The 24,575-nt window shown below is 37.1% G+C and overlaps 2 protein-coding genes across 4 annotated transcripts; one reads left to right on the top strand and one right to left on the bottom strand.

Annotated features, from left to right (window-relative positions):
* Positions 1–659: 659 nt before the first annotated feature.
* On the top strand, positions 660–3,320 carry ppil1 (peptidylprolyl isomerase (cyclophilin)-like 1). Its single transcript, XM_044172758.1, has 4 exons — positions 660–867; positions 1,118–1,272; positions 2,575–2,643; positions 3,026–3,320. Exons 1-4 carry the CDS (start codon positions 812–814, stop codon positions 3,244–3,246), a joined length of 501 nt encoding a protein of 166 aa, XP_044028693.1. The 5' UTR covers positions 660–811; the 3' UTR covers positions 3,247–3,320.
* A 3,028-nt stretch (positions 3,321–6,348) lies between these two features.
* Positions 6,349–24,475, bottom strand: slc6a11a (solute carrier family 6 member 11a). 3 transcript variants are annotated; one of them, XM_044172683.1, is made up of 15 exons: positions 24,127–24,460; positions 23,603–23,773; positions 22,780–22,914; positions 21,378–21,518; positions 20,784–20,871; positions 18,421–18,553; positions 16,615–16,749; positions 16,360–16,463; positions 15,342–15,466; positions 14,451–14,563; positions 14,186–14,323; positions 13,851–13,953; positions 11,501–11,601; positions 10,194–10,364; positions 6,349–8,529 (listed from the first exon to the last, which is right to left on the bottom strand). In XM_044172683.1, exons 2-15 carry the CDS (start codon positions 23,757–23,759, stop codon positions 8,383–8,385), a joined length of 1,791 nt encoding a protein of 596 aa, XP_044028618.1. In that variant the 5' UTR covers positions 23,760–23,773; positions 24,127–24,460; the 3' UTR covers positions 6,349–8,382. The 3 variants fall into 3 exon arrangements, with proteins under 3 accessions (XP_044028618.1, XP_044028610.1, XP_044028626.1); XM_044172675.1 differs by lacking the exon at positions 24,127–24,460 and having other exon boundaries at positions 23,603–23,974; XM_044172691.1 differs by lacking the exon at positions 11,501–11,601 and having other exon boundaries at positions 8,394–8,529; positions 24,127–24,475.
* Between the last annotated feature and the right edge of the window lie 100 nt (positions 24,476–24,575).

Below are 24,575 nucleotides of genomic sequence, written 5' to 3'. Positions count from 1 at the left end.
TATTATTTTTTTAATTGATTTTGATTGATTTTATTTTCCTCATTGCAATCCTGAAATGTTTTAATCCTGTATGATGGATGTAAAAAAGGAAGGCATAGTAAAAAAAAGGTAACTGCAAAATAGGCCATAGTATAAGTCAGACTCAGATATTTTCCTTAAGTAAGAGTAGCAAAACCACAGTGTAGAAATACTCTGTTACAAGTAAAATTCCTGCAATCAAAAATTTACTCAAGTAAAAGTACAAAAGTATTGGGATCAAAATATACTTAAAGTACCAAAGGTAAAAGTACTCGTTATGCAGAACGGCCCATTTCACAATCGTGAACACAAGCGTTAATGTGTACATCACTTTAATGTTGCAGCTGGTAATGCAGCTGCAGCTCGTGGAATCAATAAAGTCTTACATTAACCGATAATAACACATCATAATATATTTGTTGTTTATATTTTGTATTATTAATCTGAATCTGCAAATAAACTAGTAACTAAAGATAAAAAAAATAATGTGGTGGACTGGAGTAAAAAGTACAATATTTCCCTCTGAATTGTAGTGGAGGAGAAGTATAAAGTAGCAGAAAATGGAAATACTCAAGTAAAGTACAAGTACTACAAAATAGTAGGCTACTTAACTGTCCAGTAGAGGGCAGTCAATTGTTGCTGACTTCCGCAGAGGAAATGAGCGGCAACCAACCACAGAAGAAGAAACTCTCCATGAAATGAATTGAATGAATGTCCTAGGCTGATAAAGCACTTGCTTTTTATTCAAACAGATTTGTTTAAAGACTACTGGAGGGTACTGTTTGGAGTGATAATGTCAGGGATACCTCCAGACACATGGCAGCCGCCAACAGTCGCTCTGGACACGACGTGAGTTTGAATGCTAACTTAGCTAGCTCTCAGTAACGTGAAGTCAGCTAACTTAGCTAACGTTAGCTGTTTGGTGATGCTAACTAAGCGTTGGGCTTGCTCACTTGTCCGATACCGAAATGTCTTCTATGGCTTTGAATAATCTTTAGCACCCCGTCAGGGTGCTGCTGAGTATAGATAGAGTATAGAGTAAAGTCCGTGCTGCTCAAAGACACTGGATAACGTTGCTAATACTGAAAGTGTATTGCAGGATGGGGACGATTGTGTTGGAGCTGTACTGGGAACATGCACCAAAGACTTGCAAGAACTTTGCAGAGCTGGCCAGAAGAGGCTACTACAACAACACAAAGTTTCACCGAATAATCAAAGACTTCATGGTGCAGGGAGGAGACCCTACAGGAACAGGTGGGTTCATCACATACACTATATTTCCAGACAGGGACATGGTTTGGGCTAGTGAAAGTTTACTGGAAGGAACTATGCAATTTGGCACTAATTATAGGTCATAATAGTGTTAAATTCGAACACTTCCCATTAGTATAACCAGTAGAGTCAGCTGAATATACAGATTGTAAAGCCCCGTGAGGCAAATTTGTGATATTGGGCTTTATAAATAAAACTGACTAAACATGTTAAAATGTGAAATTTGTCTACAGGCAAGCATAAAATTCAGTTTGAAAAATTAATAAAGGATGATTTAAATGGAGCAGTTCTTCCCAGGATGTTTCTCTGGAAATCAACAACTGCTTATAAACTCAAGACTACCTGAACTCAAAAAATGTCCCATTTTCACTATAATTTCTGCCAAATTATATAGTTCTTTCAAGGAAACTTTCAAGAAAATACTAGGAAATTATAAGGAAATGGGCCCATAAAATAAAGCGTTACTGGGTAATCTTATGCTACAGCACACAATAATATTTTAGAAAATAGGGTGCTTCCAACTTTATAGCAACAGCTGGGAAAGGTCCTTTCTTGTTTCGAAGGCCAACATAAAGAAATTGTGTTACGAGTTTGGTGTGAAAGAGCTAGACTCTGGTCTACACAGAGCCCTGACCTCAACCCCATTCAACACCTTTAAGCTGAATTTGAATGCCATCTGTGAGCCAGGCCGTATTGCCCAGTATCAGTGGCCGATCTCACTAATGCCCATGTGGCCGAATGGGAGCAAATGCCTGCAGCCAAGTTCCAAATGTGTGTGTAATGTTCAGAGTGTCTATATATTTTGGCCATGTAGTGTATTTAGTGGCTTACGTCTCAACCAAACCTCTGTGTATTTTGTGGGCCTTGTGGTTTAATGTATGCTTTAATCGGGAGTGTAGAGCCTTTCAACATTGTCTCTATAAAAATGCTTAATTTTTATTTTTAAATTTAAATATATTTCACACCATGCCTTACATCACATGTAGTAGCTCATGCTCATACATTTGTTTGGCAATTTATCAATCACATTCACTTTGGATTATTAATGCGTTTTCAGTGACAGATAGACAAAGCAAACGTGAGCTCTTTTGCAAAACGAGTGTGAAACATAGACGGAGCAATATTGAATCTCACAGTCTGAAGGTCACATGGGAAAAAGATTTCAGTGGTAAAACACCAGTCTGTTCAAATAAAGCCTGACATGTTCATAATTGTATATTGTCTTGTTCAGTTACCTCACTTGAGAGTATATCTGTAGTTTACTGATCTTTGTTGCCCTAACAGGTCGCGGAGGTGCCTCCATATTTGGTAAACAGTTTGAAGATGAGCTGAACCCAGTACTAAAATTCACAGGTAATCACAGTGGGAAAATCCCAATTGAATACCAGTTGGGAGATGTCAAGGAGATAAATGTAGGTTGTTAAATTAAAAAAAAAGGCTCCTGCACACTTTACAATGATTGAACTAGCAGGGCTGTTGTATTAATGGCATTACTTTTAGCTAGATGTACCTAATAAACTGGTAACTGAGTGGATATTCAAATAATTTTATTAAAGTTGACGTATCCCAAATGTTATGCTAAAATTAATGTTGTGGTTTTGTCTCAAGGATTTCTTGATGTGAAATCTGATTAAAACTTAGTGTTACACATTCCTAACATTTAATATTTGTGTGATACTTGTAACAGTGAAAAGTCATCAAATTGTGATCCTCTCATTTCATGTGTGTCTATTAGGTGCCGGTATTCTGGCGATGGCTAATGCAGGACCAGACACAAACGGAAGCCAGTTCTTCTTCACTCTCGGACCCACTCAGTGGTTAGATGGAAAGCACACTATCTTTGGAAGAGTATGCCAGGGGATGGGAGTGCTGAACCGGATTGGGATGGTAGAGACAAGTGGTCAAGATCGGCCAGTTGATGATATCAAAATAGTCAGAGCTAGTGTACCCAATTAAACAAATACTGTTGTTTTTTTTGTTTTTGTTTTTTTACACTGTTTTTTAAAAAAAATAAATGTTTGTTAAATGTTTCAATGTTTAGGATTCATGTTTCTCAATTGTATAACATGGCTAGCCTATGGAAATTATCAATCCGTGACAGTATTACTAGTACTAAATGAAAGGTTAGAGGAACAGACAAAAATTCAAACCTAGCTACGTATCACTATAAAGTAGAGCAGCAACTATTTGTCAATAAGTTGATTGACAAAAAAAATTTACTTTACTTTGATAATTGATTAATCATTTAAGTAATTTTTCAAGCAAAAATGCTAAAAATATAAAAGGTCCAGGTTAATAAATTTGATAATTTGCTGCTTTTCTTGGTCTTTACAGTTAACTGAATATCTTTGGGTTTTTAGAACCTGCCTTAGCAAGGTTTTTTATGCTCGGTATCTTTTATGAATCAAACGTAAGCACACTGTTGGAAATGATCTCAAGACTAAGTTCAAGTATAAATCTAAGAACATTTTTATAAATGAGACCACAGGCCTGATAAGGTGTTGCTGTTAGTTTGACAGTTTGATTGGTTGACTGCTCTGGGTTACATTTTACGTTGCATTCACTAGTCACAGTTGTAAAGTGACAAAATAGTTTCACAAGCATTTTAAGGAAGAAAACAATAGTTGCACAGCTCAAAGTATCGAGGCTTCTAAAGGTTTTGATACCCCATCGCTTGTTACCCACTTTATTGTGTTATAGATTTAATTTAGGATTGATAAATTTACTTTATTCTTGACACATTTTTATTTTTATTTTTTTTTTTCAAAAGTATTACAGTGGCCATTGGGTTCTTGGTCACCTCCCTGACCAAGGCCCTTCATGCCCTGTCACTGTGTTTGTTCAGGTTAGAAAGGTCTTTTGTTCAGTTAGAAAGACCTCTCGTCTTCACTGAGGAAAGGACAAAGGGGAGGAACGTGAAGAGCTCCAGATGTTGCAGAGGTGAACTTGTACAGAAGAGGTCACTGAGGTCAGCATTAATGAAGCCTGTTGATAATCTTTCTCTAAAAGTAAACAGTTTTATTTAAAAGCCTTACAAGCCTCTGGTTGCATTAGGCAACAGATGAAAACTCACTTAGTAGCTTTTGTTTTAGCTTGAAAAAGATGCTAAGTGCATCTCTGAGTTGAGATTATTTTGTCACACATTGATCCAAAAGTCGACTCCCATGCTCAACACTCTCCAAATAAAATAAAAATATCTTAACAACAATGCAACCACACTTTTCTGTTTAAAGTCAAATAGTTCGCCATTTTGGGAAACACTTATTCGCTTTCTTGCAGAGTGAGATGAGAAGATTGTTACCACTCCCCATGTCTTTCCAGCCAGGAGCTGGTTAGCTTAGCTTAGCACTGAGACTAGAAACAAGTGGAAACAGCCTGGCAATGTTCAAAAGTAAAAAAAAAACAAAAAACCTGCCCTCCAGCACCTCTAAAGATCACTAATTCAACATGGAATTTATTGGCATTTCTTTACATTTTGCCATTTTTTCCATCATCTGGGACATGCAGTGAGGCACTGATGCCTGTCATTTCCTTTGCCATCACTGGAAGGTCATCTGCAGGTCGAGAGCTTGTCCTAAGACGGTAGGGGATTATGCCTGCCACAGTTTGTTAGTTTTAATGTTTCCCAGTTCTTCTTTCAAGTTCTAGTAATGATACCTCAGTCTCACGCTCCCTTCCTTACGAGGTACATTTTTTAAACTGGTGATGTGTGAAGGAGGCCAACTGACCTATAAGGCTATTTTGAAAATCACAGGTGTAACTAGTAATGATGGATTCAGTCCATTTAGATGTCCACATAAGCCAGCATGCAGTCCTGGCACTGGTGCACTTAAATGGAATGCAGCCATTATTAGTGTTATTAGTTACACCTGTGATTGACAAGTCAAAAAGTCTAATGAAAGGTCTAATGATGTTGAAGGTCAGTATACTATTCATGATAATACATGCTTGAATGTGCAATTAAAGGCCCTTCACACCTTCACTGCAGGTGTTTTAAAATATTCTGTCTAATTAGACCCCTTTTCAAGATGAACTTAGGAGGAGCTACACTTGGAGTATGCGTCAGGTGTAAACTGTCCGGCCCTGACTGATGCAACAAATAATATCAAAAGAGTGCGGAGATGTCAATCAAACACAGTCTGTACATGTCCAGATAGTCCTGACAAGAGGTCTAATCAGGCAAAATAAGTGAAAACACCTGTGTTTGAGTGTGTGCGAGGGGCTTTAATTGTGAATTGACAAAGGAGACGGATAGTAAAGCTGTTCAGCACTGATGCCGCATTTACGTCACATGGGAGAGATGGTAGAAATGGAAAACAACCCCCATGTGTAGGCTACAACTTGGAGCGGTCACATCTTTTACACAACTCAAAACGTTTGTATGATTGCAGAGTTGTATGGGGGGTTGAAAATACTGTGCATTGACAACATACTGTAGCAATACATGCAATACAATTGAGTTTAATTACCTTGAATGACGAACTTTGGCCGACATTTGTTTGCCTTTTCATGCAGTTCCGTATTATTAAGCACTAAGGATATTGGATATTTCGGGAAAATCGTAATTACGACTTGGATGTTGACATGAGCGGTATTTACAAGTTAGATATAGCTGTGGCTCTGATGAATCCAACTTGACACTTAATAATACGGAAGTGCCTGAAAACCAAACAAATATCGAAAATAACAACACATCAGCCCCAATACTTAAACACACACAGACCTGAATATCTCAAATTACTGGAGCTGACTTTGGCTTGATAGAGAATGAATGAACAATAAGAAAAATATTCTGAGGTGGTTAATGTAGTAGTTAAAATGTATAAGACATTCAAACAGAATGAAAAGTACAGGAAATTAGGGAAGGTGCAGCTAATTAAAACACCTGTGTGCTATTTAGTCAAAGGTATGAATGAGCTATTTGTTTAGCTTCCTCCTGAACTCAGTGTAGGAAAATGTATAGCAAAGTGCTTTTAGTTGTGTCAGGGACACTATACAATAAAAAAACAAAGTGAATTTAAATATAGAGTGTATAAACAATTCAGAATGAATTCAAAATCAGCACAATATAAAACAACATTTATTGATTTCTCATAGCACGGATATAATTTGACAAAAAAACAGTTTTACATTGCTTATACAAAGTCCACATTAAGTAACCGGACAAAGTGCACTTTTGTGATTTACTGGTGGTGGGAACAGCATTAACTGCAATATGCTAAAATAAGTCAGTGAGAGCAACGACTGCTGTCAAAGATACACAATAAGACTGGAAGAACTCAAAAAGCCGACCTGAAGGAGCTCCTCTAATATGAAATCAGTAACATCGTGAATTTATTTGAGTAGCAAACTCTCCATGGAAACCAGCTTGCAAGTCCTATTATGAACAGTGAAGCTGTTGCAGTTATTGCATTGATTTGTACTTCAGGTACAATGTGTTTACAACATTTTGACATAATACACATTATGTCTGAGAATGTTGTTACTTCAGCAGTTTTAGTGAACCACCTTCGCTCTCCTGTCAATACATCTTTGACGTAGCCAAGAATTCAAAGTCAATTTTCCAATTTTCTAGACAACATTAATAAAAAACAACTACAGTGGGGGCCAAAAGTCTGAGTTGCCTACTAAAAATGTTGCATGTATGACATTGAAATATATCTGAATATCTTGTTTGCACAACATTAACTGAAGACTTTTCTAACATCTGTCAAACGATACATTTCCTGTAGTCAGAGGTGCGGGTTCCAGAAATATTTCCCCATTTTAAATTCATATTTGAAAATTTTTATTTTATTTTAACTTCAGTGTTCGTCAACATAGAAACACTGGGGTCTGGGACTTCTCTCAAGAAGTTTTCATGAACACACTCTTTTAAATTTGTCTTTTTAAGCTTTACTTTTTAACTGAATTTTTGTACCGATTCAAACAGGAGAATTTCATGCCCATCCAAGCCTTGGACCTCACATTTCTATGCAGAAAATAAATATGACTTTTACTTCTGGAACCCTGGACACTTGAAATTAGGCTCACTTTGCTACTCTATACATTCAACTTGTCAGTAACAACCTACTAAGCAGAGCAAGCATTTATCAAGGGGTAACAACCTCAATGTGCCACACAAAAACAGTATTAGTAAGTCTGTTAAGTCTGTTGTATTATTTTAAGCAGAATATCAATCTGCACAATTAATCCACTCAAACATTTCTCCATATGATAAACTGTGAGTGTGAAGACCCGTAAATAAATCACATCATTCAGTGAGATGTGAGGAGTGTGGTGGGATTGGCAATCAGTTTACACAGCAAAGCAAAATGTAGACTGTACTGTCTGTACTGTAGTTAGCAGACTCAGGATTATGGTCCCCACTGTATTATAACAAATGGTTGGTGAATTTAATAACAGATATGTAGGTAAATAAATGCAACAACATAAAAATATATAACATAAAGCTAATAGAGCCAGATAATACAGATAAAATTTATACTTAAATTTAAATTTCCTGCTTCTGGACATGTATAAGGTAAACTATTTTAAATATATATACCGGTAAGCTTAGCAAAGAATGAATAGGGAACATTTATCACTTATATGAATTCCTTATAAATGCATTCTGCATTAATGAATACATCAGCTCCCTTTGGAGTTGGAGATTTTTTAAATTTTGTTTTATTTTTTCATTTTTAGGGGGGTGGGATTGCCTAAAAATCTGTGGCATCAGTGCATCTTAGTGGGCAGTGATGATCGAGATTGGCATCTCCTGATCCTCTATGGAGGTGGCATTCAAAAACTTAACTTAATCACACACATTGAAGGTTTGCTTTATCTGAAAATAGCTTTTAAAAACTTTGAAAACTTTGTCTTCTCAATACTGTATGTTTACAATGTAGGTCTACAGCACAGACATCTTACAGTGACACAAGACTCACTGCTTATTGTGCAGGTTGCAGACCTGATGTGGTAACCCAGTAGAGTTGGAAGTCTTCCGAATTTTATTGCTTTTCATAATTTCTTAAAAATGCTTAGCTTGTAAAACCTGGAGTTTAAAATAAAAATATCACATTTTAAACCCTATCAAAAATGTTCAGCTTCTCACATTTGCATCTCCATCTCAGCTCCACCACTTCCCTTGTATTCATTGGCAGCAGGTGTAGGGTTGTCTGGGTTCAAAGGGCATTGCTCAGGTTGCTTTGCTGTGCTGTGCATCTTGTTTTCAGGGTGGCAAAGCTGCCGGAGGTTCTGTAGAAACAGGATGGTGATACAACAGCCAGTCAGTTCACATTAGACAGACTATTGAAGTGCAGTGCAGTACTATGTCAACTGCATAGTACCGAAACTGCTCTGCTGAAAGTCACTAACAATCTTCTTATGAATGCAGATTCTAGCCATCTCTCCATTTTAGTATTGTTAGACTTGTCTGACGCCTTTGACACCGTCGATCATACCATCTTGCTGGATAGACTAAAGCACTGAGTCGGCATAGATGGAAGTGCATTTTACAGAGAGATCTTTCAGGGTGACTATTGATGATTTTGTCTCATCGTCAGCTCATATGTCGTGTGGGGTTCCACAAGGATCAATCCTTGGTCCCATCTTGATCAGCATGTACATGCTCCCCCTTGGTCATATTATTTGTCAGTTTAAGGTCGTTGCCAACCATTGTTAAGCAGACGACACCCAGCAAAGAGAGTACATTATCCCCATTCTGGCCCACTACATTAGCTTCCTGAACGCTTAAAAATTCAGTTCAAGATCCTCAGGTCAGGTCAGCTGAGTCTGTACCGCATTTTAAAAAACTTAAGTTTGAGTTTTGTGCCTTTTAACCCACTTGTATAGGCTGGCGTTTTTATAAGTTCGCTGCTTGCAATTCCTATTGGTTTCATGTGTCTTTTAATTTAGTTTTGTTTGTTATATTGCTTTTATCATTGAGTATTTGTTTTGTTTCCATTTTATAAATTGTAGTTTTCACTTGCTGTTTTATGCTGTGTACAATTATGCATTTCTGAGTACTATTATGCATTGCTTTGCTTGTTATAGTGCTTTTATTGTTGAGTATGTTTTTGTGTTTTCATGCTGTGTACTATTATACATTTTTATTAACTGTGAAGCACTTTGAAACCGCTGTTTTGAAAAGTGCTATATAAATAATGCTTATTTATTTACTTAAGAATAGTAAGACAAATTTGTTTGGATATGTTCAGTTTTCACAGCTGTAAGGGACTCTGCGTCCTTCAGTTAATTAGGTCAAAGTACACAGGCAACCACACAGTTTTACTGTATTCCTTTGTTCTCAGACAAAGTCTTAACTAATTAAAATAAGCAAGAATTAAAGCTATGAAACGGAAAGTACACTTTATTATGTAAATTATTACTAAAATGACAACAAAATCAAACTATTAGACATGACACAAAGTTGAAAGTGTAAACTATCAAAAAATGCTTGTAGACTTACTCCAGCCTCTGCGTCACAGCTCAAAAGTTAGGTTTATTTAAAGCAAATTAAAGGAGCAAAGGTACTAAGGCAAGAATAAGGCTTAAATCACAAACTATTTACATATAAAAAGATTTCATATTAATATAAACTGATCTAACATTGTAATGATTATTTTCATTATCGATTAATCTGATGACAAATTTCTTGATTAATCGTTTGGTCTATGAAATGTCTGAAGATAGTGAAAAATAGCTCAAGTCGACATACTTAAATTGTGTGTTTTGTCCAGCCAACAGTCCAAAACCTAAAGATATTATTTTTATTATCATAGAAGACTAAGAGAAACTAGCAAATATTCACATTTGAAGTGCTGGAACTGGTCAATTATTGACTAATTGTGTCAGATCTAGATCACATAAGACTTTAATCGTGTTTTCATAATATTTATTTTTCTTTACTGAGTACATACCTGCCATATCGTCCCTTTCATGTAAGTAACTTTAAAGATGACCCACAGAGGAACCAGTAAAACACAGAACAGTCCAAGGGACCAGCCCAAAGCATAAGCCCAGGTAGGGTAGATGTAGGTTTTGTTGAACTTGAGAGGCTTGTATTTCACCACTGAAAACATGAAGGTACCCTGACAGGAGAAAAAATATATAAATAAAAAAAGAAATATATATATATATACCAAAACCTCTAACTGACACTGACTTTCACCACCAGTCCAGACCAGTCTACTCAGGCCTCAGTGTAGTCCAGTTTATCAAGAATGTTATGTTTACTCATGGAAGTGTTCTCCATAAATGTAACCCACATATGAATCATTCACTAGTATACTGTGGTGTGTTTTCATTTACACTATATAGCCAAAACTATTGTGGCACCCCTGTCCACATACTTTTGGTCTGGGCAGGTTTTTTCATGGTTTCGGCTCTGCTGCTTAGTTCTGATTTTGTGAAATCTTAAAATTAAGATATTAAAATTATTAATACAAAATATAAATCAACCTATATATTATGATGTATTATTATAGATTAAGCTACGTGGCAGTATATCAAGTAGTTAAAATTAGCCACTGAGTACTTTTACTTTTGGTACTTTAAGCATATTTTGATGCTAATACTTGTGTACTTTTACTTAAGTAAAATTTTGAATGCAGGACTTGTGACAGAGTATTTCTACACTGTGGTATTACTACTTTTACTTAAGTAAAAGATCTGAGTACTTCTTCCACCACTGCAAGCAACCCCATCAAACCACTCAACTCCCTTCACTCCAGTAGCCTTCTTTCTCAACGTCTTTATTTTTGTCTATCTTACATTAGACTAAGAGATAAATTAAAACTGGCATAAGACCAGTCTAAAAAAATCTTTGTGACAGGAAAATCGTTGCCATGTCTTATTTGAATTGCTGCCCTCACGTTGAACACGGCTGAGTTTCATTGTTTGCACTTTTCAGCCCCCCCTTTCCTGGATTATATACAATAAACACATAGGTGGCTATATGATTCTCCTTCTTACTTACTCTCTGCATCACCTCACTGTAGGCAATATTTGTTCTGTAAAATACACCTGTCTTTTCACACTGAGTAACAAAGAAAAAAGTGTCCCTATCCTTCCAAACTGATACCTCTGATTGATTAAAATCAAAACATCGTTGAATTTGTTGTGTGAGCACAAGCAAAAATGTCAGGTTAATGACCAAAAAAAACTAAAGACTAGAGACTAAAACTGCTTAAAATTTCATTTGTTCATGAAACTCTATTTCACTCACCAGACAAACAGCAGGGGTAATGTAAAGCCAGCAATACTTCATTAGTGGCCATGGACGATAACCTATCATGTCTTCAATGTTGTCATAGAGACGATCTGCACCTGGTAATCAAAAAATAAATAAAAATAATAGCCTGTTTTAACTTCAAATCTGTAGAAATGAAAATGCATTCTGCACAGTCACCTGAAACAGTAGTTAGAACACTTTAGCTTATTACCTTATTTAAATATATATCAAAACACAAATAGCATAACAAGTTTTGCAATTTGTGTTTTCATGTTATACAGATTTGAGGATCATGATCAACAAGTTGTAAATGAAATATCGTCAAATTAGTCAAATATACAGTATATAGAGTGGTTCTCTCTGCATACAAGAAAGAAAACTGCAAGTTATAAAAATGTACTGCTTAGCTGTAAAGACACATAGATACAGTTATTGTGCAAATAATCATAAGCTGTAAAGTTATTTTACAAATAACCATAATGATGTTTTTCAACAGCATCAAAGTGTCAACACCTGACTGACTGAATATTCTTCTTAATAACGACAGTACTGGCAGCCAATCGAGTATACTGTAGCTGTTTCAGTTACATCATATCATTCACAGTGTTAATGTCTATTATAATGTCTAATATTAATAAATCATTGCTTTATAATTAAGTTTATGCAGTGTGGAGACGTTACTTGCACCAGTGGTGGAAGTACTACTCAGATTTTTTACTTAAGTAAAAGTAGCAAAACCACAGTGTAAAAATACTCTGTTATAATTAGAAGTTCTGCATTCAAAATCTTACTTAAGTAAAAGTACAAAAGTATTAGCTTAAAAATATACTTAAACTACCAAAAATAAAAGTACTCATTATGCAGAATGGCCTTATTATCTGTACAGTTACACTAATACTTTCAAGGTCACATGCACACAGACATCAAGTCAGGTCACTTTATAAAGCACGTTAAAAAATGACACATCTAAAGTGCTGCACAAATTTTCAAAAAGACTTGTAGCGTTAGAAATGACAACATCGACATTTTACTCACACTGGGATATAAAAACTAAATATGCAGGCCAAAAAGCAAACAGGAAGAAGTGGGTTTTGAGGTGGGATTTAAGAGTACCTATTGTAGATGCTAGTGTTACAATTGTGACATTTAACCTAATCAGGTTAATCAGTTGACAGCACCGCCTATCACACCATATCAAATCTCACCCTAACCACAAACCCCTACTCAAGAAGATCTAATGTGCCTCAAGCTTAAATAAGCTTAAACATGAGTGATGGAGGGAACAAAGCTGAACGTAAAAGAGAACTTAGGAATTAAAATGAGGACAAAGTATGTACCGATACTAATATCAGTATTAGTAGGGACTGTTTTCCTGAAGCTTGTGTTAGTCCTTGTATTCAAATACCTGTCAATCACTTTGGGAATTATAGTTTAAGTTTTGTGCCTTTTAAATATTCAACAAAAAAGAATGCTGTCTATAAGGTATTAGGAAACGTTTTAGATAATGTTTTTGGAGCATGTATGCCTTCATTAGATAGCGATAGTAGAGGGAGGTGACAGGTAATAAGGGAGAGAGATGGTCCAAATCCAATAGATAATCATATGTGGTGAGTGTGGTAAGCCAAGTTAGGCATTACACTGGTGCTTTTTTTGGTTTTATTAAAAGTTTGCTGAGCCAGTACCTAACTGTTTCTTTATCTACCCCAGTTGAGCTTTTACTGACACCAACCTGAATTGAACCAACAGTTCAAATACTTTATTGATCGCTGAGGGGAAACTCTTTTGCTACAGCAGCTCACTATCACATCAGTGCACACAGGAATAGAAGTACTAAGCAAAAAAACTATAATACAGGTCAGAAAATAAATTAAGTACCAAGTGGGTATAAGTATAAAATAAAATAAGTGTGAAGTACAAAGTGGGTTTACCTGTTGATGATAATAATATGGTATAAAGTAATAGTGCATGAACTGCCAAGTGTAGCTTATTTATAAAGTGTAGCTTATTTATAAGCATCCAGTAATAAACAAGTCAGTGGCTCTGATCTGTGCTTCACACAGCATGGTGTCCTTCACTGGTTACATCAATTGTCTGACTTTACTTTAGTCAAAAAACATGACTAACCACTGAATAAAGGCTTTTTAGTAACTTATAACAAGGAATGCATGCCATAGTATAAAGTGGACTTGTATTTGCTTTTTATCAAAAGATTTTTTAACCAGGACCAAACCTTATAAAACACTTTAAAACTTCTAATAATTTGGTAGAATGAAGATAATTTCAACAGGCATAAAAATAAAACCCGCATCAAGTATATTAATGCAGGATAACTGTCACGACTCACCATATATCCATCCAATGGCTATCGACTGAAACACTGAAAGAAGGAGAAGATTGTTGCCACTGCAAACATAATGGTCAAAAAGTTGAAGGAAATATAAGCCTCCCTGCAGGAAGATAGAGGTCGATTGTTACTGCACATCAAACACAAGAATAACACTCTTGTACAAATTAAATTTTGCTTAATGAAAATTAGATTAGGACTAAAGCAATTCAGCGTGTTATAGGTCCAGGACAGATTGTAAGTAAAAAAAGGGGGAGTTATCCGTTTTGGCCTGTTTTTGGACAGTACACAGGCAAGCTTTTATTCATTGCGAACAGACTAACTAGAGTTCTCACCTCTGTGACGAGAAGGAGGCCAAGAAAGAAGCAAACAGAGCACAGACAAAGCAGCAGCAATTCTCGACGATAAGCTCTTCGAAACACAGTGGGGAACATGTCTGTCACCGAGGTCATCAGGCACTCCAGACTCACAAACTGCCAGAGACACAGACCAATGAGTAAACTGAAAACAAAAAGCTACTGTCTGTAATCAACAAAGGTTAAATAAAACAACTAAACGGAGGATTTATAACTGCTTTTTGCAAATATGTTTTTATCTCACCTGAGTATCTGCACCCAACAAGATGACCATGACAAAGAAACATATAGCCCATAGCTGAGGTAAAGGCATCATGGCTACTGCACGTGGATAGGCAATAAATGCCAAGCCAGGTCCTGTATTTGAGAACATGGTTCACCTTATTGTGTAATAATGTAACAAAAGATAAAATACACTCAGTTGCCACTGTATTCCAGCTACCACAAAGGACTGCTTTTTGCCTTTAGAATACCCTAAATTCTTTGAAGTGCAGATTTAACCAATTGCTGCAGACAAGGACTGTGGATCATATTGACTTGATGGCATTTTTTATTTCCTGTGGCTCATTAATTGTTGCAAACTTGGTGCTTCAACCAATAAAAGAGATGCACTGAAGGGTTAGAAATCTCACAGATGTAAACTAAAGTGATGGTGAAACCAGCAGCAGTTTTATTGAAGAGGTTAAGGGCAGGAAGGGTCTTAAACGTATGATTAAAGGTTGTCATAGAAACAAATTTTGGCAATTACTGTATCAGCAATGTTTTTAGCAGAGAAAAGGATAATCCAGGAGGTGTGTTGTAACCATTTTCCATGAACAATAAAAAATACTGTGTATTAATCTTTGAAATTAGCATGAACATTTTTTTAGATAAATGAATGAAAACAAGCAGTTTGCAGTGAAAAGAGCACAGATCCACTTCAAGATCAGATTTGATTTTTCAGTAGCTTGATGAGTGATATGTCCTGCAGTACATTATCATGCTTGAAGTGTCAAATTATCGTGTCAAATTCAAAATAACTAGACATAGTATAACCACATGTTTTCCAGCCACAGGGCCAGTCACAGACTCAGTATGTGAGCACAAACAACTCTCAACCCTTTCTACGAGCTTTATAATTAGTTGGTGGTCTTACCAGAAGCGGCGACTTCGGATATTGGCAGTCCTTGTTCGTAGGACATAAAGCCCAAAACTGAGAAGATTGCAAACCCTGCTACGAAGCTCGACCCGCCATTCACCAAACACAGAACAAATGTGTCCCTGAGGAAACAAACAAACAAAACGTATTTAGCAAATGTATGACTCTCCTTTATTTTTGTTTTCTGTTTTAAAAACTAGTGGAATTGTGTAAAAATGTTACAATGGGAATAAAACAATATAGCATGATAGAGATAATGGTAAAAGGGAACACATTTCGCTGCTCAAGACACAAAATATAGTTTGGGAAGAAAATGATACAGAGTCTTTGTACAGCAGCAGCTGTAAGACATTTATCTATATACTGTCGATGATGAGTGATTTTAAAGTTTGACAAATTATCTTTGCATGGAAATAGGTTTTACTATCTGTCCTTCAATAATTCTGCCTTGATGGAGTACATGCAGGTTGAAACTGGTCTGCATTTTTTAATATCATCCCTGACTAAATAAAGGCTTTTACTATTTTACCTCATCCAATTTAGAAATGTCTAACTCTGGCGCCCCCAGTGGCCATATTAAAGAAGACACTGACAGCAAAAACATGCTGAAAGCAACACATAGACTGCATCATCTTACACTGAGATTGTCTTACATTTCTACCAACAACATGTATGCCAGTAGAATAACTTGCAATATATATACAGCTATATAATCACTTCTATACAACATTTCTACATGTAGTGACTTCCTCTTATCATTTTTCTTTCATCTTCAAGAGCACCCTCAGAAAACTATAATGGGCATATTTCTTGATATCTGACCTTCTTTTTTGTGAAAACCCCCCCAACTTATCAAGACAATAATCACTATATTAATCAATATTGAAAATAATCTTCAGTTGCAGCCCTGATCAAGTCAGTATGTCAGAAACTAATAGCTACAATCTCAGGCCAATCTACATATGTTTTTGTGATGCATTTAAATAATAAATAATAAAAAGCAGAGAGCACTTACTTGTAACAATCATTGTTATACTGATTGTAACTGCCCAGAGCTGTCAAACTCCCCTGACAAATCCCAAAAGAGAAAAGAACTTGTGCACCTGCATCCATCCAAACCTAAGCAGATGCCAAAACATAAATATTAGTAGACTTTCAGTGGAGACTGCCGCACAAGTATATATTGTGAAGTATTGTATTTGGGCCTCTGGTGGGAGACGATTGCAGCTTGTCTTGGTATTTATGTTGAATGTTTGACTTTATTACTTACTTGAGGGTCCACCAACCTTGTCGGGTCAGGATACAGGTAGAAAGCTAAGCCATCCATTGCTCCTGGTAAAGTGAGTCCACGAGCCAAGAGAACCACCAGCATCACGTAGGGGAAAGTGGCTGTAAAGTAAACTACCTGTCAACATGAGACAAAGGCAGGTTTCTGCTTTTAATGTTTTAAGATACCGTTGATTATTGGAATCTGACAAGAAGCTGCAACAGAACAGCTACAGAGTTACATAAAAGAAAAGTAAAAAGTAAAAAGTAAATATCAAGGGGACATTGTAAACTTCTAGTTCCTGAAGGTGCAGTTGCTTTAAAAGCACAACATCAAACATGACACACTTAAAATCTCTACCTCTCATACTTAAGCTGCCGAGATAATTTTCAAGCAGCAAAAAGATACTTTATTTGAAGGAGTCTTTATGAATGTTTATGACATTAAGTGTGATTCAGTCAGTTGTGTAATTTTTAATGCAAAGTTGACATTGTTTGAGATGTCTTTGTTGTGACAACTTGACATTAACCAAGAAAACATAACCGGTCATGAACATGCCATAGCAGGCCTAATTATCAGACTTAAAGAAACTATTTAGCTTTATGTGTTAACATTACATTAAACTGTCATATGTGGCTGGTTTTGACATTGGCTATCATGAGACCATTATAGTTGTGCCATGAATATTTTCCTTGACCTCAACTACAGTGGTACACTGTACTTACATTAAAATGTCATTAAGTGTTATTACACCATCAAATGCTTTTCTAACAGTGTCATGAATAACATCTTTGACCATTCAAATCAAATCAATGGCCCTCATGCAAGGACCATTCATACAAACACATTTGTTCTTAAGTGGCACATACGAATGATTTAAGAATTACAATGCCTTAATCTGAGTGAACTTAGAGTTTACATATGATGCCAAAATAAGTAAAAGTAATAACTTCACCATATTTTCATCATGGCTTTTCAATTTGCTTAGAGATTCGACAACATCTTTTATTTTATTGGCATATTTTGGCATGGCACGTCTTGGGCAGCTGTGTTAATATTTTCTAATTGTTTGATGTCCGCCTAATGCATGTTCTGACTCTGCTAAATGTGTTATCTTTTAGTCTGCTGAGTTATGACAGCAGGACTTAAAGCTCTGCGGTGTTCTTTTTGCTCTTGTATGTCATTTTTGTGAATGAAACTTGCCCAGACGAACAGGTGGCATTCTGTAGAATGAAATGAGCCATTTATGATAAGTTTGTGCAGTTAAGATAGTTTGCCAAATCTGACCTGGAATATTCTTACAAGCAAACTTCATGGAAAAAAGTAAAAAATGTTCTTGCATGAGGCCCATTGTCTATGCTGTATGCATTTACTGTAGGTGTAAACACCACAACACTGCAACCCCTTGTCGAAAATTCTACCTTTCAACAACATACAGACTGGTGACAAATTTAAGGACAAATGAATAAATGAGTAATATAATGAATGCTGATGCTTCCACACAGGCGTACTGCATGACACAATTACGCAATTATGATCCTATCAAGCTGATGAAAGATCTGAGTGACTTTGAAAAAGGGTTCATAATTAGTCTCTTCCAGCATGACAATGGACCAGTGTGTTAGACAGTGCTCTCCATCACCATCAAAACACCAAATGAGGGAATACTTTTCAATTCATATAGATCCCATGAATGCAATCCCAACTGTTTTTAATAGAATTCCTCCTCAGATGCTTTACTGAAAGGAACACACACACACGCACATGCACTAAATCCAATCCAGTCATTTTCTAAAGAAAGACTTCTACCTTTCCAGTGGATCTCACTCCTTTCCAAACACAGAAGTAGCACAGGATCCACGCCAGTAAAAGACACAAGGCCAACTCCCACCTCAGGCTACCAACCTCCTCAATCCCTTGAGATATACCCAATACTCGTCTCCTGGGAAGAAACACGGCAAGTTGCCAAAACAGGGTCAGTAAAACAAAAACACTGGGAACTTTGTTCAAGACCACTAATAATGATCATAAAATAAGAAAAAAGGTTATTATGATGATGAAGAATGACTGACCAATGTGACTGATTCCATGGTGTTATTACTACATTGCACCACATTCAAGTTGAAAATAAGCAACTGTTTTTGGCCAAGTGAAAAAGTACACTTTTAATTTCACGTGAAAATGAGTATTAACCCTCTCTGACAACACCTGAAGACAGTACTTCAAAACTAAGCACCGATTATGCTACTTAACATTAGTGATGCCCTGCACACACAGCCCTGTACAACAACCAAAAAAATAATTATTTCATTTTGTATGATTGATTGATGAGTAATCTTTATGCCTCTGCACCGGCGATAGCCGTCGCCAGAGGCATTATGTTTTTGGGTTGTCTGTCCCATTCTCATGAATGCAATATCTCAGGAATGCCTTGTGGGAATTTCTTCAAATTTGGCACAAACGTCAACTTGGACTCAAGGATGAACTGATTAGAATTTGGTGGTCAAAGGTCAAAGTCACTGTGACCTGACAAAACACTTTATACCTTTTATTCAATTCATTCCAAGTATTCACTACATTCATTATGTGAGTCTGGACAGATGTGGACATCTGAAACTACAACTTGACTGGTTGGCGGAGGCATACAACCGCAGGACTGTAATTCTATTTTTTTGTCTCTGTGTAGCTGGCCAGCAAGTGTAGAGTAGTCTGCTTCTCAAACAGTATCACTTAATTAAAGTCAACTTCATTAATCGTGGTCAAATGGTTTGGGGAAAGAAAATCCACCTGCAGAGCCACAACAAGTTGTCCCAGCGTATTCTTTAACACATACTGAAAAATGGATCAGCTTTGCAGGAGAATATGTTTTAAGTCAAAATGGTGGCTGTTTTTATTGCCTGAACTGGATTCATAGTGTGCTGAATGTTCTACATGTTATCTATTGAGAAACGTTGACCATGACTCAGCAGAAGCATAACTTTCACACCCTATTTTTATGTCATTGCTGCCAAATGTATTTGTATGTAACGGCCAAATACTTGTAGAATTAAAACTCTGATGACAGGCTGTAACAGATGCATCACAAAGAATATGTGTATATGTAGTGTATATTATGAATATTATGAAGGAAAACTCAAAATAGCAGCCAAAATAATTAGTTGCAACGGGCCAGACCATATTTTTTGGGCCAGTTTTAACTTGTTCTTGACATGTGAAACAAGACTACAGCCATTCTAGCGGCTCTGTGATGCTGTACTTTGGCACAGCAGTGCTTTAAGCTAAATGCAAATGTCACCATGCTAACATGCTCAAAATGACAATGGTAACATGCTGATGTTAAGCAGGTATAATATTTACCATGTTTACAATCATAATTTAGCGTCATACTAACATTTGCTAATAAGAAATAAACACAAAGTACAGCCAAGGCTGATGAGAATGTCATTGGTTTGGAAGTATTTAGTCACAAGGCAAAGTATTAGACAAAAGGATTTGACCTGTTGGTGGCACTTGAGTAAAAGTCAGAGGATCACCAATCAGCTTTTAGTATTAATCCTTAGGGGGACATCAGTGTCCATGCCAAAACCACAATCTCACGGTTGTGCTAGAGGAGAAGTCAGAGGATCACCAAAGTCATTACGATTCATTGTCTGCTAACTATGAATGTCTGTACAAAGATTGGTGCCAATCCAACAAGTAGATGTTGAAATATTTCAGTTTGGACCAAAGTGGTGGACCGACCGACAGACTGCCATTGCCATCCCTAGAGCCATGCCGCTAGCAAGGTTCAAGAGTTACAGTATCAATAAGTGTATTGACATTTGGACTGATAATAGCACTAGAGGGTTTGCTTTAAATGTGTAAACAGGTAGCCTACATTGGAGATTACTGAGAAATAGTAATAGTAACAATTATGGGCTAAGCAACATGGAAATGCAGCTCACCAGAGACCCAAAAATATGTGCTTGAATTTCTTGGACTGACCTAACCAATGTTTGTAATATGTGACCAGTTGGTTCTACAGGCTGCTATAGACTCTCTTTACAGAAAGAGGAAAGACAAAGAAAGACAAACATACAAAAACAACAGGGTGCCTTACGCACCTTTAGAGTTTAGCCTCCTAAAAAATGTGACATCAGTCATAAAGGAAGACAGGTGTGAATTACACTTACTCCCAGAATTCTGTTGCAGGCGTCGTTGCGTTCGCAGCTGCTGTCCAATTGGATGACACGTTTGCTCTACCAAATTCAACACAAGACTCTGAGAAAAGAAACAGGAGGAGATATTTTAATGGATCAAAGTGTAGATAAATAGATATACAGTTCTATATACTCATCAAATACAAAATAATCCACCGTTTTATACTAATTTCAGATGTGAAGGACCCTCCGCTTCTCTCTGTTCCCAAAATGTGTCCAATTCACCAGAAGTCTGACTGAAATCATCAAATGAAGGTTGACTACAGTGAAAACACTAATGAACCATATAACCCACAGGCACCCCACCGAACTACCGGAAGGAACAGTTTCAGTTTTGTAAATCCTTTTAGGAGTCTGTTGGGGTAGTTAAAGTTATCTTACTGTTTCCCTTTTTGTGATTGACATGGCTGTTGTGAAACCAGTCACTTGATGTATCAATCAATCAAGCTATTCAAATCCAGGCTCGTGGGCCTTTCTCTATTACTGCTGTAATGAAGATATAAAGTAAAACACATAGACACAGATGTCTGTCACGCACATACTTCATTTCTGCATCTGCATGTCTACCTGTGTTCCAGGTGTTCCTGCAGCTGGCCCATGGAACCTCCGCGCTGAAGGACGAGAAGAGGTAGAAGAAGGCCCATGCCTGGATGACGATGTATGACACGGCAGCATATGCAATCACGACCTGGGTAGCGTAACCAATCCCTGAGGAGACAGACAAGGTGTAGTCAGTGGTAGATTATTGATAACGATGGGCAAAATGACACTGCAGCATATATAACATCTGTATTCTTGAAGAACATATTGTTGTTGTAGTTCCATCTGGGTTTGTTGGTTGGTCATGTGACCTCCCAATTCACAGTATCAGTGGACAACGCATGTACAGCAGGCTGTGGCATGAGTGGGCATGATTTAAGCACGGTTGGAGACAAAGCTGTGCTAGCTGGTGCAGCTGTTCTGAAGCAGGTGGATCCTGCTCAGAGCGTGGCACGGATCGGCAAGCTTTTAACACAGATTGGAGGTGTAGAATTTCTTCCCACTCTGCCAGCTGGCACACCTGCCATGACCATGGTTAACTGACTGGTGATATGTTTAAGTACGTGATCTTGCTGATCAATAGATTTTTGATCCTACTAACGAGTGTTGAGAAACCTGGCACTCACCACCACCACTTGGCAGAGAAGAGTACTGACTCTGAGATGGACCCATAAATGTCCAATATAAAGAGTTTTAGGAACAGACAGAAAGTCGTCCATAGAGCAAAAGATTGGGCGTTGTCACAGACACAGGCTCTGCGTTATCTTCATCTTTGCAGACCAAACTCCATCCTGCCCATTTATGAAGGTGACTGCGTTCAAATCTTCATTCCCACCAAAAAAATCCCTTTCATGCATTAGTGTGGCAAAAGCGTTGAAGCACTTACAAAACAAAGTTAGGTCTAACAGGTAGACATGTTGATTTTCTCCTGAGGGTCAGATGTCACACCTCTTGATCCTCTTAATCACCACCCACCTACCACTCAAGGAGGTATTCATATTATCACCCTGACACGCACAGGATGAACAAAAAATGCGGACAATCCCATAGTTTTTAATGTCAACAAATCCCATTAAAAGACTGTAATCAACATGCTTTTTGAAATGATCAAATTAGTTAATTAGTCATACTGTTATTAATTTAATAACTAAATTATTATACTTGAGTTTTTGTTATTTATGTATCTGTAAAGTTAAGATATTTATTCATCTGCAAATTACATCAGATTAAATGTCATGTGCATGAGCATCCATCATTTACATACAAAAGAAAAAGTTTAGCCTTGAAAGGGTGACACATTTCCCTTGCAAAATATGTTTTTGTATATATAATCGACATAACTGTAATTGTGAAATTTGTAGGAATTAAGGGTATCTTTACACACTAGGTACTACAAGTTACATAAGGCAGTTCTGTTTAGTACACTGACCTTCAAACAAGGGGCAGAAGTGCCTCCAGCAGGTGATGCATCCTTGAGATGTGAACTGTCCCATGGCCGTCTCCAGGAGGAACATTGGGATACCACAAGCAAGCAGAAACAAGACGTATGGAACCAGGAATGCACCTGACAGAAACATAACGAGGCATATTAAAATTCTGTTTTCTCAGGGAAAATCTAAGGATGAGTCACATCAGAGATGATCATTCCTGTTTGCTCCTGTCTTATCAACGATTTTAAGCCCAAAAAAATTGATACCACGTTAAAATGGGCTATTCAACACAATTATGATTTTACAAGAAGATTTTTGCTCATGTTAAAATGTCGACACAGCATTAGGCCACATGGGTTGTTATAGTATTTGCAGGATGCACAGATTTTAACTTTTACAAGTCCTATACATTTTAAAGAACTGGTCCAAAACTCTGAAACATCTAGTCACAGATTGTGGCCTTGAAAAGATCAAACACTGATGAAATATGGCTGCAGAGTTTAGGGAGGCATAGCTTTAATTTGTGAACCAATGCAACTCACACTGTTTTCTATATTAATGACAACTAATTTGGCAAGAACAACGGTCTTCTTTGTCCTTTGAGTTTCATGTGGTTATACAAAAAACATTTATTTAATAACAAACAGCAGCTTTGCGAAACGCATGAGCAACTTCCTTATAATTTAATCTATTTATGAGTCAAGGTTATTTTTCCCCTATTGTTGACATTACATTTAGATTCAGTGCAGTTGCTTGACTTTGTGCAGTACAGTAAATGTAAAAGCATAAAATATCTATGCTTTTAATCGGAATCTTACTTACCTCCCCCATTTTTGTAGCACAAATAGGGGAACCTCCAGAGGTTTCCCAGCCCAACCAGGGTTCCTGCCACAGCCAGCAAGAACTCCAACTTGTTCGCCCACTGGCCGCGGTCCAACAGCTGAGTCTTCTTTATCAGACCGTTATCTTGACCGGGCATCTCGAGGCTGTTTCCTTTAAGAAATTCCCTTGACATGTTTAGGAACAGTAGTAGATTAATTACGAATACAATGAAATCTGAGCTGAAATGTGGAGGAGCTCTGCCTCCTCCACATTTATAGAACAAGCACTGTCAAACCTTAAGCTCTGGGTTATGCACAGAGACAAAACTACTCAGCTGATTATTTGGCACTGCTCATAAGCTTTGTTTATTTATTTGTTGAACTTAAGCTGGCAGGATTATCAGGAATGGAAAGTTTTCGCTGGCTAGTGCTTATCAGAAAGCTGCACTTATTAGAGCACATGTTAGAATTAGAGTGATGCATTTAGCAGCCCAGTGTAAAACAGAAACTTAGTGAGGTACTTACCTCTCCATCACAAAGCCCCCTCCCCCAAGAGTTGCTTACAGCAACAACTAACTGATCAATATTCTTCTCAGCTAGGTTTACTGCAGGGTCTCTACGCAAACAACATGCCATCAGCAGAACCAGAGTGAGAAACAAATTAGCTTTCCTTTGGCTCCTCTATGACCTAATTATTGTCAGATTGGTCTGCACACCTTACGTCTGACTTGAAAAACTGACAAAGATCCAAGGTATATCACTTCACTGCTGTATTTTTCCACTGAGACAGGGGCAGCTTGAATCATTGAGATTAGCTCAGTTGCTAACAACTAAACCAAATCAGCTGAGCCGTCTCTTGTTATGGCTGTACACAGGCATCACTTATCTGCCAATTGGGAATTTGCAGTTTTTGGGTCGTAAATCATGCAAAAACAATACCAACAGGAATTTCTGCAAACACTCATCTGGTTTGA

This window comes from Siniperca chuatsi, linkage group LG2, assembly GCF_020085105.1.
Source record: "Siniperca chuatsi isolate FFG_IHB_CAS linkage group LG2, ASM2008510v1, whole genome shotgun sequence".
NCBI lineage: Eukaryota > Metazoa > Chordata > Actinopteri > Centrarchiformes > Sinipercidae > Siniperca > Siniperca chuatsi.
This window is presented reverse-complemented; position numbering and strand designations above follow the sequence as displayed.